The 20,257-nt window shown below is 31.8% G+C and overlaps 1 protein-coding gene across 3 annotated transcripts; it reads right to left on the bottom strand.

Moving 5' to 3' along the window:
- Positions 1-82: 82 nt before the first annotated feature.
- Positions 83-9,586, bottom strand: LOC112295699 (uncharacterized). 3 transcript variants are annotated; one of them, XM_073528984.2, is made up of 22 exons: positions 9,358-9,586; positions 7,652-7,978; positions 7,361-7,535; positions 7,090-7,169; positions 6,738-6,831; positions 6,407-6,497; positions 5,402-5,586; positions 5,006-5,137; positions 4,582-4,721; positions 4,142-4,216; positions 3,863-3,934; positions 3,509-3,574; positions 3,223-3,337; positions 2,913-3,009; positions 2,528-2,687; positions 2,255-2,303; positions 1,911-1,993; positions 1,487-1,707; positions 1,009-1,095; positions 726-801; positions 516-572; positions 83-351 (listed from the first exon to the last, which is right to left on the bottom strand). In XM_073528984.2, exons 2-22 carry the CDS (start codon positions 7,955-7,957, stop codon positions 271-273), a joined length of 2,442 nt encoding a protein of 813 aa, XP_073385085.1. In that variant the 5' UTR covers positions 7,958-7,978; positions 9,358-9,586; the 3' UTR covers positions 83-270. The 3 variants fall into 3 exon arrangements, with proteins under 3 accessions (XP_073385085.1, XP_073385086.1, XP_073385087.1); XM_073528985.2 differs by having other exon boundaries at positions 7,652-8,014; positions 9,358-9,582; XM_073528986.2 differs by having other exon boundaries at positions 7,652-7,969; positions 9,358-9,571.
- Between the last annotated feature and the right edge of the window lie 10,671 nt (positions 9,587-20,257).

The raw sequence follows: 20,257 nt of genomic DNA, 5'->3' as shown, positions 1-20,257 counted from the left end.
AATTAGAGAATGTCATAAATGCACAGAAATTCAATCTAAAACAAAAATATTTGATACAATTTTATGCATTCGAAATCTGAGATAAAGAAAATAAAACCTAACATAAATACATTAAAAGATGATAAAAAGTACTGCAACTTTCAGCTTTCGCTTAAGAAAGAACCTGAACGAGTTGGAGAGCAGTAGTGAAAATTGCCTAATACATTTTTTTATCTGACCTGAAATGGAAACCTATTCGTCTCCAAATCTTCAATTATGACTGTTACTTCCTTAAAGAGAGTCTTCGTTCAAAGGGTAAGTTAGTCTCCAGCGAGGAGATAACGCCTGCTCTCGAACATTCTGATACAAAACCTGCATAATTGACGTTTGTAACTTGTGTCATTGACTATGTTATATTGCGAACAATCAAATCAAAGATCATCTTGTACACAGCACCAACAAAGGATGTGAACTTACAACCCGCATAGCATCAGTATCAGTGTCTGAAGTGAAAACTATGCGTATTATATACTCACCACTTTCTGATCATCGCCTCCTGTACAGATAAATTGATCCTTGAGTGATACAGCGACCTGAATTCAATCAATATGAAACGAAAAATTTAGATGACATTCTACAATTACCTGTGCAAGGTGACCACCTCATTGATTTCAATCAAAATGAGGGGCTCTGGCACATTGCTAAAGCCCCTCTAGATCTAAAGACCTACGTAGGTTTTGACTAACCGTATTTACGCAACGCGTATGACTCTTGAAATGTTGTACACATGGTTGTCCTAAAGCTGGGTCCCACATCGCCACACTGCAATCAGATGCATGAAGTCAGAAGTAGTGACATTACGAACTAATAACGTTAAAACTGCAACAATATTTGAGAGCAGTGTTCAAACAGCACAAAAAACAAAATAAATAGAAAAGAAGAAGACAAAACTGGACACGTCTCGCGGCACAGAAAAATCCGAAAATCGGTTCCCGATCTATCAGAAAAAGGTGAAAATTTCATGATCACCTTCCGGAACCACTAGCTGTGACAAGAATCGCTTCATCTTGGAACCATTTGGCATCGTTCACACCCTGATCTCCAACGTCAACCACCCTACCCATTTTACATAAAGCACCATATAAGGTTTTAGGCTTTGAAGCATCAACGTCTGAAACATATCTGGTGTCAATCTATCACCGAAAGAAACTCAATATGCTTCTTGTAATCAAATCTCTCAATTCAATTACAAACGATTCCAGGAAATCTATATTTAGCCATTATATGCTCATTTAAGGAGATTTAATCAGAAAGATTCACAGAATGCACACCAGACAACTACAACCAGCACTTCAACTAAAACTATGCAATCTGTATCCCACAACAGTCATAATGGTTGCTTAAAATTGGGTAAACTAAAGGATGGAAACTTCCATACAAGAAAATTATTACCAGATCTCAACGTAGAAAATCATAAACAAATAAAATCAAAAGTCTTTTCAACTACCCAGGTACTTGGAAGGAATTTTCTGAAGTCGGCATGGGATTGCCATGGCTAAGACGGTGAAGAGCTTTAAAGGCCCTGTCCTTAATCACTGGCGGAGGACGTTCCACACACTTTACCCCGGTTTCCAAGGGCATCATCCTGGTGTCCCAAACAAAGGTGCAATTTCCAGTGCAGGAAGCTTGAAAATAGGTCTCACAAGGACTAAATGAAACTGATGTAACCTGCGAAAAAAATAAACGCATACTTAAATGACGAAAGGCGATTGTACATAGTCAACTGAACTAAGGACTTCGTTGGAGGAGAAGCACCCAAGCTCAGCACCGACTTAGTCCTTCAGCAGTCAGGGAGCTTTAAGTTACCAACACACACTCTAACAGACAAACTACCTACAAGCTTCTGCACTGATAAGGACAACAGGACATACCTCCCAATTTGAAGTTAGAGGCAATCGAGCAATTGCACCACTAGTCCTGACGTCAAATAAACCAACGCTTCCATCTCCCGAACCTGAAGTTACAAAATTCAAACATTTACCAAATGAATCTTGAATTTTCAAGAGGTCATAAAGTGCTGCAATTATCAGTCCAACTTCCATTAATCAACTAAACATATTGGTCAGCACATTTGACTATACCTGCTGCCAATTAACTTAGATCTAAGATTTTCAAGAAACCCTGATGGTTCTGCTTAGTCCTGAACAGACGATGCTGAAGAATTCAAGCATGCATCAATAAATAAAGATTCCAGCAGTGAGGAAATTAGAAATACCTGTGAGAATGGTAGATCCAGAAAGATTAACATCCAAACAAGTGATATACTGCACACAGTCTTTGTAATCAGCAGTTGACTATCAAAACTTACGCAGAAGCTAAAAAAGAATGACCCAACACCTGACCTGTTCATCACACAACTGTGACTTGGCACATTGTATTCGAAAAAGCAGAATAAATTGATTAAATACCAATATGACATCAAAAAGGCAATACTAAAATAAGCGGACTGCACTCTTACGGTTCAACGCAAACAATATAAAAAACTCACTGTATCATGAGCAGGGTAAGTGGAAACATTGACTGCAGCATCAATGTCCCAAATTTGCATAATTGCCGGTTCACCACCTGGAGAGTCACTTCCACAAATCAGAAATCTGTCACTGGAAAACTTCAACGCGTCCATAGATAGGAGGTTCGCCTCGTGCTGCCTGTCACCCAAGGACATTATGTCAGGTAAATCTTATCACCAAGAGAGGGATTCCATCTACGTTACCTATGAGGACACTGGAGAAAGAAAAAGGACGTTATGAACACATTTCATTCCGCTCAGAGGGAACTCACGAGCACTACATGAGGTCCAACCTCAATACGTGATAGGGAAGTCGACAGTAGTATCAAATTTTATGACGAAGGACAGAACAACAGAAACAAACCTGTAACTAGCATTGAGATCAGTTGCCAATTCTCCACTTCGTACGTTCCAGAGTAAAATTTGATTGTCGCCGTCCCCGCCGCTAGTTGCGATAAGATCTGGAGGAGCAACCTCTGTAGTCAGTCGAAAAGCTTGTATATTACAGCTTAGATCCACAGTTTAAAATATCCAAAGTAAGAAATGAAGAACACCCAGATGACTTGGGAACACCTCAGATGCGGATCACAAAAAATCTACTTGTACGCACTCCGCATTGAAGTGTACAAAAGCTGTTGTAATAAGTAGGCATGATGGAAAATAAGACATCTTACACGGTCGAAATTGATTAACACTCATGGCATTGATTTTTTTTTTGTGGCCAGAAGTGTCATCCTCTAATCCAGGACCTAATGTATGTGAGCATACGCATGATACTGTATCCCACACCTGTAAATGAAAGAAAAGGACTTTTTAGTTGAACATGATGATTATCATGGATTACATCATGCACGTGCTATGCTCATGCTTAAGAACTTTAAAACTACGGAAATTAACATGAGGCCACTTCACATTTCTACCACTATCAAGTAGGAGGACTGTTAAGCGCTGCAGTTGTACCTTCACTATGTTGCTAGCACATGCAACAATACAAGCTCCATTCGATGCAAACTCAACTGCCTGGATCTGGAAAAATGAAGCAGTGTTCTCAGTGACGAAGTATCACAGGGCTCTAATAAGAAAGACATACAATGTAATTACGTTTGAAGTAGTTGAATGCAAGACTACAGATACGATCAGCAGGTAGATCATATTCGTATTAGATAATAACGATTTCTTTATTCTTTGTATGTGTTAAAAGACAGCTCTTCTATGTGCTACGGTTCAACACTTCCTTGCCAATGGTCTCATTACAAGGCTGATCACCAGACAGAGGCTAATTGCAATACAAAGTAGACAGATCAGCCAAAGAACCTGTGTATTGAGACCAGTCAATGGTTTTCCACGCCCGTTCTCAAGATCGTATAGCAATAACTCATTGGGCGGCTGCGTAGTAAACGAGTCTCATTTGGTATATACATAAAAAAAAAATACAGGACGAACATCACACCATAATTCACATGAAGTAATGAAAGCAGAGCAGCACGCAATCCCTCTATCAAATAAGAATCTGATATGGGCCCGTGAGGCATAAACTCTTGAATAATACGACTGGATTTGATAGAAAGCTTAAAGACGGAGCAGGGTTAATACCTCGTTGCAGCTGACAACCAACAGAGGGTCTCCACCAGGGTGAAATCTCACGTCAAGAACTTTCTGAACGCCTTGCTGCAAATCACAGTGCATTCAAAGTAAAAAGGAAACAGCTATGAGAAGCCGAAAATTTTAGCTGAATTCTGGAGTGTCTATGTTCTATCTTCGATAATAATATGTTCGTGCTTGCGATGTAAAATGTGCGTGATACTCCTTGCGAAAGCTGAGATGGAGCAATCATGTAATTGAGCAGAAATCGTGTAAGTTGCATTACATACTTCTAAAAACACTATACACCGAAAACAATCATCTATAACTATTCAGCGATCCCATTTCACAAAGGAGGTGCCTCAGATAGGGGAAAATAGCCGAATAAACAAGCTTGTTAAGATTGTGCAAGAATATTATCGCCTTAATAAGAAATTTTATACAAAACTTACATCCATTCGAGTACCACCCAAAGGATGAGCCACAGCACTGCTTGAGGTGTAAGCACACCAGGTGGTCCTCCAAGATGAATACGCTCGCTTCTGCAGCCAGTTTGTTGGTCCCAATCTCTGTTTTTCAAGAGAGTCCCAACCTGCAATGAATCACTGCTAATTAATAACGCCGCAAGTAGATCTCGGAAGAATGAGCACTTGATCATCTATGCTGAGGGAACGTGAAAACCAAGGAAAAAGCACTGGATCATCTAAAATACACGATTCCTAGAGCACAGTACTTGAAGCCCGCTATGGACAGACCTAATGACCTAGGATCCCGTTACACAATGGTCTTCAACTTCAACAACATTTATTTGAATATACATCATGAAATTAAAGGAACAAATACTTTACAAAATTGGAGAACATCAAACATCCATACCGTTGACTGCAGCCTTCCACCTCATGCCACGGTTTCCAATTTCATTAGGTCTGTATGCAACAGCTCCAGAATTCGCACCTTGCTCACGTTCAATCAAAGATTCTATAATGTTTGGTGTGGCAGTTTCCTGTCCTGCAATCACATCATGCTCCACATCATGCTCCACCTTAATTTCAGATCATGAAGCATACAGTCTTTAATTCATTACTAGATTCAAGTTCCAGAAAAAAATTATTCCTACATAAACATAGAAAGTCGTCAAATAAACAACACATGAACCATATTAGACCCCATTCCATATGACTAGACATGCACTTCTGTTCGATTAGAAGGTATACCATCGGCGATTGAATTGTATTTTACATCTTATGGACGGCTTCAAATTTCGCAGTGTACCTGTACACGCCTCCGAAAAAACCCAGGCTTTCGCTGCTGTGTCTGACGATGATCGACTCTTCCTACCAGGTCTGGCTCCATCATCAAGCTTTTGCTTATCTGCCTTGCTGAAACCATTGGCTTCGACAGGCTGACTCTTGGAATTGCAAACTATCTCTTTCAACCGCATCTCTAGAGTCAATATCCTGTACCAGATCATAACCCACTTACAAAACTTTTATTACAACACAACCCAGAATGTGCTTGTCTGTTCTTGCCGAGGACATGACCAAACTAAGTTTTACAGAAAAGTATAAACAGAGGGATCTACAACGTAGTGAATCCATCCAGAAGCTCGAAAAAGAGAAAAGCAAGGGTATACACTGCATATACTTCAATGTCATCTGACCATCAACCTACTTGCAACTCAATATAACCTGTGACGGTAATTCGCATCAAGCATGGCAGCGAAAATGACGCAGAAAAACATATTTGTGATCAGACAAAAACACACACAAAAAAAACAAAAAAGCAAAAGAACAAAAATAAATAAATAAATGAATAAATAGTATTGGACTACAAGACTTATATAACGCAAGGTATTTCCACTTTTGCAGAATAGAAAGAGTGGTTATGCTCCGAAACGAACTTTACACAAGTAATGCTCAAGCTTAAAATAAGGTGGCTTCATTTCTGATAAATTATTTCTCCATGAAATGGTAAATGCAAGATTATTACACAATGCAGTCGTATTGTGATTGGCCGGTTTTCCATCTCGAAACAACACAGTTGCACTAAAGGATTCAACGCATGCGTTCAAACACAGAAGCCACAGAAGGATATTTGCAGATACAATATATAAGCTATTTCATGCATTGTGCTTCTGAAGATATCTGACAACACATCAAGAAGGATGTGGTGAAGAACACAAGATGCAATTAAATACCGTAGAGGGCTACAATAACATATATCTCAAGAAAGTATTTACTCACACTTCAAATTTACAGTACAGTTCTGAAAACCTACAATTCAAATTTGGTGAGAGTATCCATTTTATCCAACGGCTCCAGATTTGGCTCTATCTCTTTTTGTGTTTGCACCCGCTTGCCTGGATCATCTGTACACCCAAAATGCATTAGAAGCTGTAGAAACAAGATTTTTTAGATTCACAAAGTAAGCATTCTTGCAAGCATGTTCATTAATTTCGGCCAAGCCTGTATGAGTATTTCTAACCGAGGCTACCGCCAATGAACAAAAGATCGCTTTCAAAGGAAGGCATCACATATATGGTTGTTAAAAAAACACTCCTCAGAAAAATGTTCCTGTACATGCTCAATTGGATCCTAAAGATACTCACCTGGAGTATAGAATTCACGTTGCCGTTTAATCCTCGTAGAATAGGGACTAGAAGTATGCCGTTGTTCATGATTCTCTTCTGCGTTGGTCTCAATCTATCAATGCAATAAACGCAAGACTGTAAGTCGGTGAAAGACCCTGGAAACATATCTTTTACTTCGTCGATCCGGCGACGCTGGAATTTCAATCAGCGTGTAATTCATAAGCCTGCCTAGGCTAATTCTATATGCATGTACGGATATATGTATGTATGTGTATGTTTTCGAGTGTATGTGCGTGTATGAAATTATTTGGGATGACCTTTCACAATTTGTGCTGAGATGCCAGTTCATGTAATTGAAAAATTTATCTACCTCAGAGCCCATCTTCTTGATGTCCAGAAGGTTTCGCCAATGCTCCCTCCAAGTTTGTGGATCAAGAACACTCCCTTCATCTGTGGCATAAAAAAATTCTGAATCAACGAATCTCTCTCTCTCTCTCTCGCTCTCTCTCGATGTTGCCTCCACGCCTTAACTCAGCGATTACGATGAGGTCTGGAGTTTCGTGATAAAACATGCACAAACCTCATTATCAATGCCTCATGCTAACATAAAGTTACGGTAAGGTGCATCGTCAAGGTCTCACCTTCTCCATGTTCAAACTTGGTATTTCCTAGAACATTGTGAGCTAATTGTTGGTTCCATGGGAGCTGAAAAACATCTTGTTGTCCTTTCTGGGAGCTTTCCTTGGGGCCGACTTGTCCATTTGAATGATCTGTGTCATCAAGTCGAGGGGGTCGCATAGGCCGAGAAACCCGATTCTGGACAAAAAGATGCAATTAAAAATTTAAGAAATAATAATAGTGTTTTAAAGGACGAGGAACGTTGCGGCCCATGATTATGAAAAACAGAAAATAAAGGACTTTCTGTAAATCACCTTCTTAGTTTCTATTTTATTGTGATACTGGCCATAAATCAGTCTCTGATGACACTTTTGGGCATATGCAACAAAAACCCCATTGGTATGATGTTGCCGGATCTCTGCAGCATATTCTGGATTACTATCTAACCAAGCAATAACCTCCGCAGGCTCCACAACCTCTGTTCGCTTCAATGATTGCAGCCACAACCACACAGGTTTCCATTTCTTGGACACTGGCTTTCCACGGCTAGGTTCCCCATGGCGATCCCTTCTACGCTTTTTTCTACCAGGATGCAACCCAGTAGAAGTTTCACCGTTCATCGCGACTATGTTCTGCGTGACCTAAAAAGCAATGATCAAAATGAATCCAATCAAAACCTGCAGACAACAGAAGCACAAAAACCTTCATAAAACCTCCTAGACGACGAATAACACATCAAGGTCAAGCGAACAAGCTCATAACAGATATCACTCTCGCACACTTGCCGTTAATGTATTTGCTGAGTTCAAGATAACACGTCGGCCATGAATATGACTTTCCTAATCTTGACCGCAACGTGGACTGCTCTTGCTACAATTCAGCAGAACGAACCCTTCCATACAATACCACTATGAATCGATTGCCATAAAGTATTTTCTAGAGGCGTTTTTAAACAAGCACATCACAACTCCAGCTTACCAACAGTCGTAAGTAAATGCATTTTACACGTAGTAAGCATATATACTTGAACCAAGTTCTAAATTCATCAATTACCATACAAGACCAGGATCGTCCAGATAGTCGGAATCCGCTCGACTAACCTAGAAAGCTATGCTAACACATTAGCAAAATAGAATACAACATTCAAAGCCCGCCATTCTTGCACTTGTATAAACTTCAAACACAAAAAACATACTCTTTCTAAATACTTGCTAGGGGCACGAGCGCATAATATGAAGTATTTACAAAGGCTTCAATTTAAGAGAGAAGACAAAGACATCAGCATTATTTGCTAGAAAATAATGATGACTAAATGTTGGTTATTTTAAAGGCACAATAAATTACGAAATAACTATTCGGGCTTTTGGTCTTAAAAGCAGGTTTTAGGATCCTCCTAGTTTGCGCAGTACTGCGCAAATTATGCTTTACTCCCATTTCCGATAAACCAAAGTATTACCATGTGGAAATGACTTCTAGATGTTCAATGTTTCATTCTCCAACATACACGATCTACAAACCCTCTATAGAGAACAATTGTGGTGGTTAAGTAACAGCCATGAGAAAATATACTCATCCCAAAGAATCATAGAGAATCCACCTCGTTCCGATTAGCAAAAGACATACACAACCGCTTCTTAAGTGTATCTTGCATCCGCGAGCACTGTAGTATTCATGTTCATGTTAATCATACATGGTACACATGTGAAATACAAAAAAGCAGATCATGATGAATCTCATACGGCACATACAAGTTAAGGATATTGCTAGCCATGGTCGCAGCAGCAAATAACAACTTCTCGACCAGTGAACATCTGTCAGATATCGCCCAAATGTCTAACCACCAGAGTAGTGTAACATAAGACCAGCACAGACACTGTAAACTCAGAGAACACATCCCGTCACCTCTTTCACGAAATAAATACCAACAGATCCCTCTTACCTCATTGCCTAATCCAACAAAACGAACATGGACCGAAGTAATCAAGTAATTGAAGCACAAGGGCTGCGCGGCATAGCTCACCGTTTTCTCGACTTCACCCGATTGCAAATGAGCCCTCACACCAGCATCCTCGACCTAGCTCGTCTAGAAAATTCCTGGAATAGCAGAATCTAAAATCTAACTAGAATTTTTCAGAGAGCGTTGTCGACGAGACCTTAAAGGCATGCGTGACCGAAGGAGGGACGCGAAATGAAAATGGGTGAAAAAGAAATTGGCAATGAGGGCAGAGTGGCCAGACATTGTTCATAGCCAGCTACTCTACAAGCCTCTTTTTGTAAAATCCTTCTCAGCATGAGAACGAGAGAGACGAAGTTCCCAGGGGAGAGCACTCTCGTGTGCACGGTTCCATACGGTCTTAGGAACATCTTTTCAAATTTGGGGAACGTCTCCTTTACCTGTGAGCTTCTATGCTCGAGTCATGTTGACGATACAATTTCTACTCCGCAAGAAACCAAATGACAAGGACAGGTTTAACAATAATATGCAGATGTAGTTGAGTGTGTTACAATAAATAAATAAATAAATAAAATTTAATTATGCATTTCTTTTATTTCAGTTAAAATTTTGATTAACCTTTGCATTGAGAAAAATATAGGACGTTATAGTTAGCTAATGTGGTCTAAGAAAAAGGCACTATTAAAATTTGATAAAATATCAACCACCTTATGTCTTAAATTAATAAAATAAAATAAAATAAAATAAAAACCTAAACAACTAACTAACTAACTTAATTTACAATAATTTCTTTTACTATAAAATATTAAGTATATTTTGATCTTTACATATCAATTAAAGAAAAAAAATTAGAACATGTAATTCGAAAATTAAAAATACTAAAAAATCAAATACATATACACATATATATATATATATATATATATATATAGTCACATACACATACATCCTTTTGAATAAAAATTTATTCTTAAAAATAAATTTTAGATATTTTGCAATGAAAATGAGGAAAGTTATGTGAAACTTACGAAAAATATACATAATCCATTACTGAAATTATAAATACAAATGTGAAGGATCTCAGTTTTCAACTAGACTGGCCAGCAACATTGTGTTTTCATTTAGTACTGTAAATGTGTATGTATATTTAATAGGTATTGTTAACATATATATATATATATATATATATACATACTTTTTTATGTGAATTATCAAATTGCAAGTTATTTGAGTATTTGATTTTAGAGATAATATTACACAAAATTTTGCACTTTGAATGATTGGTTCTGAGCCTAGAATATTTTATTTTCATCCATGTGAAATTGAAAAATAAATTAGAAATTGAAGTACTAGATTTTTTAGAACTTATTAATTCTTTGTTCATTTTGTTGTAAAAATGAATATATTATTGTGCTATAAATTAGTCATCATTTATATCAAAACAATAAATTTGTTAATTTATATTTATATCTTATTTTTTATTTTTTTATTTTTTGTATTATATACATACAGATAGATGTATATTTATTAGTAATCTAAAAAATAAATATTTTTATAGATGTATCTTAAATATCATATTTAATGCTCAACTAAAATTTACATCATTATTAGAGAGAGGTGGAGATGCTTGATTTCTTTATTACTAAAAATATTCTGAAAAATATATGTTTACATGTATATGTAAAATTTATATATATATATGTATATATATATATATATATATATATATATATATAATGTATATAAATTAAAATTCAAAAATTTAGAATTTATGCTCTTAAAAATTTGTAATTATAATTTTTATTTTCTACAAGAACTGATTCCAATTCAAAAAAAAAAAAAAAAAAAAAAATCAAATTATTTAAACTTTAACAACTCTCAGTAAAATAGAATACATTATTTTTAAAAAAATTGAATATCATTTTTTCTATTTTTATAAAATTACATCAAAATAATTAATAAGAATGATATAATATTATATGTTGAGTGTTTTATGTTGTTTTAATAGAAAAATATTTATTAATAGAAAAATTACGTGCACTACCTATCTAATTAACTACACTATATTGATATACATTTTAAAAATCTGAATTCTATGTTAATACTACAAAAGATAGATAATTTTTGATATTTTATGATAATTTTTTATTATTTGTATTATTATCTATGTAAATTATTTTTTTATACTAAAAAGATAGCTAAGATTTTGCAATAATATCAAACTAATTTATGTCAAATCAAAGCTTTTTATAATTTTTTTTATAAAAATCTTACAAAAGATGAAATCAAAAATGCCATTATTCTATTTTTAGATTAATTTTGTATAAGTTAAATCCTCTTTCTTATTTTAATTATATATATTTTTAGCTATCTAATAATCAAATTTAATTTGTAAAAATATAAAAAACATATAAGTTAATTAAATTTAATATAACTTTGATTGTAATTATTGATATCTTGTTGAAAAGCTTCATAGAAATGTTGAAGACTTTACACATATTTATAAAGTGATTAGTAGGTTGAAAATTTGGCCAACAAGTTGATCACATGTTGCACATTTAGCCACTTAAATTATAAGTTGGCTATGTAACAACCATATCTAAAATTTGTTCTACAAAATTAGACACATGTTTTGTAAGTTAGACACATATTATATATGTCATATCTTGATTCATGGTCTATATGTATTTTTCAATTTAGCCATTCTTGTTTTGACTCTATTCTTCTAGTTATCTAGTTTCTCTCTTTTGGTAAAATAAGGATTTATTATCATTTTTAGAATTTATAGGTAATTCTTATTTTTAATAATTTAATAAGAATTCTAATTTATTTTATTTTTGAAGTAAGTAAAGTATTCCACTTTTCATTGTTGTATTGTGAAAGATTCTAAACTAATATATATATATATATATATATATAGATAGATATAGATATATTTTAAATATTAATTCTTTTTTAAAAAATAAAGAACTTCTTTTGTAGATATTTATATTTATTATTAAAGATTACAAATTATTCTTTTAATATTTGGTTTTTGGATTTTTTAGTGTTGTCTATTATAAAAAATAAATATAAAACATATTATGGATACTACACTTTATAGAAGTTAGTATAGTTATGTAATTATTACAAATATTTACAAATAATTTAATACTTCTAATACAAATTTTTTACATATTACTAATATCAATTACAAAAGTACTATCTTATGTCTATAAAAGAAGTCAACAACAAAGTCCAATATCTATGTTAAGTAATTATACAATTAAGAGAAGTAAGTAAATTAACTTCAAAAGTGAATATAAAAAATATATCTAATATAAATATGAAGGATGGAGAGATTAGTATCTTGAAGAAATTTGATAGAATAAGATTAAAATTTTGAAAAATTTACAATAATTTAAGGTCTATTTAAAGTTTCATCCTTCTTAAAATTTTGACAAATTTTTTCAATATAGAATGCAAATGTATTAAAATAATAATTATTTAAGCCATTGTATGTACTATTTGACTCTTTATTAGGCGCTTGGAATAAAAATTTAATTGGAGAGAAACTTATCAAGTCATAACAACTTCCAAATTTATAAAAAAATATTTATTAAGAGTAAAACATATGCAAAATAATAATTTTTTTAAAAATATTTTCTACTTTAAAAAAATAATAAATGTCATTGTAAAAACTTGTATTTATATATAGAAAATCAGGTCATAATTATAAAATATTTAATTGGATTAAGATAAAATTTAGGTATAATATGTATTTAATAAGTTTTTTTCTTGAAATTAAAATAGTTTAAATAAGCTTTTTAGACATGAATTAGTAGAGATAGGATTTAAAGTTAAGTTATTTTTATTTATACAAATAAATTATCATTGATAGGTTGGTAGTTTGCTAGAAGTCAAGATTAAAATTGCTTTGTAATCTACTTGAATACAATTTTTTACAACTCACATAAGAATTACTACTTGTAAAAGGATCTTAGAAGATGAATTAGCTTAGAATAGAATCAAAGCAATTAAAGAGGCAATGGCCCAATTAAGACTTTAAAATTGAATCCTATTTACTTTAAAGTAATGAGTGATATATAACTATAACTTTGATGGAACTATTAATTTCTAATTAGGCTATTGGTGGTACTAAAGACTATGAAAAGATGCTACTTGTGATTGATAGAGAACTTAAAAAATAATTGATTGGCATATTAGTACTAAAAAAGAAACTAATTGAAGTGGATAGAAAATCAACAACAATAATTACAACATAATTTCTATTAGATTAATTCTTATTTCAGAAATTGCCATTTCTTTATATGACTGCAGTAGCAAAAAGTGATGGATTTGGAAGTTATAATCCATTAATTGCATTAGCTATAAACAAAGTGTGGTCAGAATCCCAAAATAATTTTAAGATTATAATTTCAAAATTAAAAAATCATGTCAATGAAAGCATCATCTAAATTTTATTGAGTTGATTAAAGATTAATCAATCCAAATAAATTGAGAAGAAAGCCTAGAAAATAAAGTTAGATTGCTAATAGAAATTCATGCACTTAAAATCTATATTAATAAGCTATGAAAAATTCCAAGTTAGATTATGAATTCTATCAAAAAATCTTAATTGATGGATTTATTTAAAATATAGTTTTGAATTATTTAAATGTATTGATATTAAAATTAATTATTCCATTTTATTGTTTGAATATTTATTAAAATTTAAAACTATTTATATATTATAAGAGACTTATTAAAAAAATCATAGAAATAGAATCTTAATAAGTCTTAGGAGCAATTATCTTAATTGAAATAGTATATTTTTTTTATTATTATCAAAGTCATGAATCATAAAAAATTAAAGGTTAAATAAATTCTTATGTTATTAAAAAAATTATAAGCTAATAAAGGTGGTGTAATATTAAATCAAATTGGCTATTTTCAAAGATAAGAAAATTAAAGACTTTTTGAAATAGCAAACAAAAGAAGTATTAGCAAGAGTGAAGAAGGTTTCACTCTTGCATCTATATATATATTATCTAAGTAGGAGCTACATGGCAACAATATATAGGACCTCTAATATATGTCCAACTTGCAAGACAAGTTTCTTACATGTATGCTATACAACCAACTTGTACCAAAAGTTTCCAACATGTGCAACATATGGACAACTTGTTGGCCAAGTTTTTAACCTAGCAATCAACTATATACACAAATAAAGTCAAATCTACATCTATAAAGCTTCTAAGAAGCTTCTCTATAATGTATTATTTAATTTACTTATATTTACCTTTTATGTAATGATTCTTATATAGATAATTATGTATTTTCATGACAACTATTAAATATTAATATTTAATTATTAAGACCAATGTCTATATTGGCCTTTTATCTATATATTTTATTTATAAAAAAAACTTATCAATATTTATAAGTAGTTAGAAAAAGTATAAAAAAGAACCTTATATTATTTTAGTTATTTATATAAAAAATAAAACATTAGTTGATTTTAATTTATATCATTATTTTAAATATTATCAATACAAAAAGAAAAGAAGTTCAAAATTGAAAGAATAAATAATTATTACAAAAAAAAATTATATTTTATTAAAAATTTAATTAACTTTTTTTTTAAAAAATAATATAATTTTTAAAATTTTGATATAAAATTATTTTTACCACCTTGAAAAGCCATTATAAAGAAATATAGTAAGATTTGAAGATAATATAAGGTTTTTAGAAAATTAAATACTTTTAAACACCAGAGTATAGTCAAAAATGGGAGAACCAACACCTAGTGTAGTCCTCATAGGAAGAGGGATGCACAAGTTCTATATGGATTGTAGCACCTTAGATGTAGATATGAAGATAAGACTAAGGCCTAGTGGCCTCTCTAAAACATCCATATATATTACTTATGAGCCTTTGTAAGGCTAAAATCTTTGATATCTTAAACAAATTATTCTTGAGGTAAAACATATTTATTTTTTATCTTTAAATTATTAAAATATATTTATAATAATTTAGATTTTAAATTTTTATATAATAAAAAAGATAGATAGATTTACCTTATATAATATAAATAAGGCGGCTAAAAGAATTATACAACAAAACAAAAAAGATAATCTTACATATAATCATGTTAAAAGCTCAAGGATCTTCTTTTATTCAAGCAATAACTGAAGTTTTTTAATGACTTGATTTTTATGTACCTTGGTTTATTAGGATTAAATAATATGTAACTTTTATACTATCAAAATATATAATAGACTTATTATTAATTAATGAGTTTTTTTCTTTATAAAATTGAATAATATAAATTATTAATAATATTTAATTAAAATTAATATTAAAAATAAGATAAAAATTTAATATTTTTCTTAATTTAGATAAAAAATTATAAATAAAAAATAAATAAGATAAGAAGAAAATGAACTAAATAAAAAAGAATTTAGTACATAGGAAAAAAGAAGTTAGTTTGAATTGTGAAGAGTAAATAAAATAATAAATAAAAATAAAAAATTATCAAAGAAGATAGATAATATGAAGGATCTTTTATTATTTAAATAAATAATAATAAATAAAATTAAGAAAAACCATATTAAGAATAGAATATTTTTTTATGTAAAAGTTTAAAGAAGCTGATCAAATCAAAAATATAGTTGAAGATTCCAATAAATATGCCACTTGAGTATTAAAAATCATCTTATAAACTTTTTGCTTTAAGTAATTATAAACAAAAAAAACCTCTAATTTGATGCTTAAGCTACAATTCTTTTTATCTTTAGAAGGCATGTACATAAATGTTTTAGTATCTTGTATGAATATAAACAAGATTGATATTTTCTTTAATCTTATTAATTTCATTTGTGATATGAATTATTTTTAAAAGAAAGTAGATTCATTATTATTTTAGAAATTATAATTTATTTATAAAACTTAAAAAAATCTTATAATATAGCTTATATGTTATATAGTATTTTTTTAATATATAAATATAATACTTTTGAAAAGTGATAACAGATCTATAACCAATTAAAATCTTTTTAATTTTTTTAATACTCTTCAAGTAGGAATTTCATGCATTTTCAATCTTAACAATGGAGGTAATATTTCTAAGTATAAGAAGAATCAATTTTATCTAATTACATATCTTAAAAATCTATACAAATTTTAATAATTAAATAAAATTAATTGCTATGTATCGTAGTCTAATTTAAAGTATCAATATCTTAACTAATTATAATTCATATATTCACTCAATCAACATTCATCTGATCCGATTTCATCCAATATATATTATAGATGTCATTCTAATCTTTTATCTATATAAAATATTACATCTAAATTTAAAGCTTTATTTAATAATTTTATCTATTTATTTAATTATTTATTAAAAAAATATTTATCATTTTTATCCTTCTATCTAAGATTTATTTATACTAACTAATTAATAAATTTACAACATTATTCAAATAAGAATCAAAGAAATTTGACACTTCTAGAACTATTGTTGCATCCACTTCTACAAATTAATATACCTTAGCTAATTCGAAGCTTCAAATTAAACTTATTAGGTTTTTTCATAAAAAAGTCTTGAATGTGCATCTACCTTCTAATTTTTGCATTCAAATTTGGTTGTATACTCTTAATGTTGTCCATCAAAGTTAATGCTCTAATTATTGAATGTGATAAATGTTTTTTACAAATTGAATGCCACCACTTGGTCATTGATTTTCTTTTGGAAAATCTAAGAATATTATAATGATGACTTCAAATGGCACCTTCATAAAAAATTTGAGTCCTTAGGTTGCTTCAATCTTCATGATTTTATCCTCCAAAGTTGTGCTTGCAATTGGCTACTTGAATTTGAAGGCATCAAATACTTTTTGACAAGAATCAGCACTCCTACTATATATAGGCTCTAATATAATCAATTATTAATATCTTGAAAATCAAAAAATATTAAATTTCTAAAAAAATAATTATTGATTCTTTTTTACTTTTGAGCAATGAAGGAGAGCCTTCGAAAATAAAGCCACCAAATTATGAAGGCAATATATTAGTTTTTACTAAATTGGAGATTAATTTTTCATCCTCGCTCCAAATTCTTAGATTTTGTCAACGATAAGAACTCGATGAAAAAGCAATTCAGACAAGTGAACCTTCACTCAAAGAAAGATAACTAAATATAAATAAATAAGTATGTATATTGAAAGAGAAATTGGAATGGCTATTGCCAAAGCCTAGAAAATATGAAGACCCTTGAAACTAGACTGGAAGCCAGAAAAGAGTTGATAAGAGTGAAGAAGGCTTCACTCTTGTCTCTATGTATACTATCTAACTAAGGGCTATATGGTGACATTCTATAGGACCTCCAATATGTGTTGACTTTGTAGGACACATGCCTTGACTTACAAGGCAAGTTTTTCTACGTGTGGGCCACATAGTTAGCTTGGTCTTCAAGCTAACAACATCTGTGGCACATGGACAACTTATTGACCATGTTTCTAATTCCAAAAAGTCAATGAAAGATACCTATAAAGTCAAAGCAGTATCTATAAAGCTTCTAAGAAGCTTCAATATTAAATACTATAGAATTAACTTACTTTTATCTACTTTTATTTACTTCTACCTATTTATATATGTAATTACTGGCTTACATGAGTAGGCTTGTGACATTACCCCCCTTTCTAGAGACGAGTTCCATAAGGAGCGATCATCATATGTTGAGAAAATCTATGATGCGACAAATTGTATTCGCCACATACTCTGATCTTTGTTCTCTTCGAAGATGATTGATAGGGCCTCTCAACCATCGGTAGTATCCTATATCAGGGCGGAAAGACCACCTAGTTATTTGATCATTGTTGAGGCCTTCATAACTTCCTTCGAATAAAACATTTGGAACACCATTAGGAATTGTTCCTACCTCTAGTAAAATCACCAAACATCGGGGGTCCCTTCCCAAGTTGTGATACCAAACGCGTTGTATCTCGCCATCTATTTGAGGAAGAACATGTCGTTCTTGACGATCTTCATCTCGATTGCGTAGTCTTGAACATTGTAACAATTGTAATGTCTCATCTAGCAAGTCAGCAAATGAAGGTTCTTGAGTCGAATCCGCTGGTTGTTGGTTCTCCATCTCCTGAGCGTCACAACTACAAAGAAGCTACAAACAAGGATTGAAATTAGAATGTTAACTTGCTTAGATGTTGTTTCTTTTATAAAAAAAGTTTTGATCTTGATATTGATGGATGTCGTCGATGAAAAGCCTCTATTACCTTTGCTGCATTTGCAAGATTCTTTACTGGCTCCCATGTACATTCACTAATATCATATCTGCACCAATGGATAAGATATTCTAATTTATTTTGGCACTGCCTTGAATCTAAGACTTCTTCTACTTCAAACTCTTCATTATTGTCCACTTTTATAGAAGGACGTGGAGCTTGTCGTCTTCTTAGTATGTCCACTGTCTTATATGGTTCAAGAAGAGACACATGGAATATTGGATGGATTTTCATTGACTCCGATAATTGTAAATGATATGCAACTGGATTGATTTGTACAGAAATAGAAAATGGTCTAAGTCTTCCATAGTCCAATTTGTCACAAGGATGAATGGTCTTCATATTACGACGAAGTAGCCATACCTTATTACCCAAGTGGAATGGTGGTTGTTCTTTTTGATAGACATCCACATTGACCTTTTGTTGTTCTTGAGCTTTTTTTAACTGCTCCTTCATCGTTGCATGTAGCTCTGACAAATGAATCGCCAAATCTTTCATAGCAGGATTATCAACTTTTGAAAAGTCAAAAATATCAAATCATGGATGATAACCATAATTAGCAAAGAAAGGTCTTTATTTTGTAGAAGAATGTACCGTGTTATTGTAAGCAAACTCTGCCAATGGCAAAAGAGTTGTCCAATCATCTTGTTGGTAGTTAATAGTACATCTTAAATATTGCTTCAAAACTTGATTAATACGCTCCGTTTGTCTATTAGTTTGAGGATGGAATGTCGAAGATAGTTTTATATCTACTTTTAGAATCTTAAAAAGAATCCGCCAAAATCTTGATACAAATTGTATTTCCTTATCTGATATAATATCCTTGGGTAATCCATGATAGCAATAGATATTGTCCAAAAAGAGCTTAGCTGTTTCTTCACCTGTGATAGATTTTGTTCATAGTACAAAATATGCCATCTTGGTAAAACGATCTATTATCACAAATATAGAGTCATAAGAACCTGAGATTGGAAGATCCGTGATGAAGTCCATAGAAACAGAAGACTATGGTTGTTCTGGAATGAGTAATGGCAGAAAAAGTCCAAAAGGTCGATGACAAGGGGTTTTTGATCTTGAGCAAACATCACATGATTGTATAAAATCTTTAATTGCCTTCCACATTTGAGGCCACTAAAAATCCCTAGATATCAACTCTAAAGTCTTATTGTATCCAAAATGTCATACTGCTGGAAAGTCGTGACGAGCTTAAAGAACATGTAAATGTGCTTCTCCTTTTGGAACATATAAGCGTCCTTCGAAATAGAATAGGTTGTTCTTGAACTCGAATTTAGAGGGATCATGAGATTTAGAAGAATTATTCTTGATATCATGAACAAGAGGGTCTGAAGACATACTTAACTGGACTTGCTTGAGAAAAGTTAAATCAACAATCAATGTTGATTTTATTACTTGAAGATGAAATTGATCTGGCTTCAAGAAAACCATTCTTTGTTGCTCAAAAGCTACATCTCTTTCTTTTGGTACAAGATAAGAATATCTAGACAAGGAATTGGACAAACCTTGTTGTTTTTCTGGCCGATAAGTGATGATGAACTCGAATCTTGATAAAGACATGCTCCAACGTGCTTAACAACGATTTAATACATGTATTGTCATGAAATACTCGAGGTTCTTGTGATCCGTATACATGATGACTGCACTGGAAGCGCCTTCTAGATAAT

The sequence above is a fragment of the Physcomitrium patens genome, chromosome 19, assembly GCF_059467195.1.
Source record: "Physcomitrium patens ecotype Gransden chromosome 19, ASM5946719v1, whole genome shotgun sequence".
Classification (NCBI taxonomy): domain Eukaryota; kingdom Viridiplantae; phylum Streptophyta; class Bryopsida; order Funariales; family Funariaceae; genus Physcomitrium; species Physcomitrium patens.
Note: the sequence above shows the minus strand (reverse complement) of the source record. Positions and strands in the feature narration are given on the sequence as shown.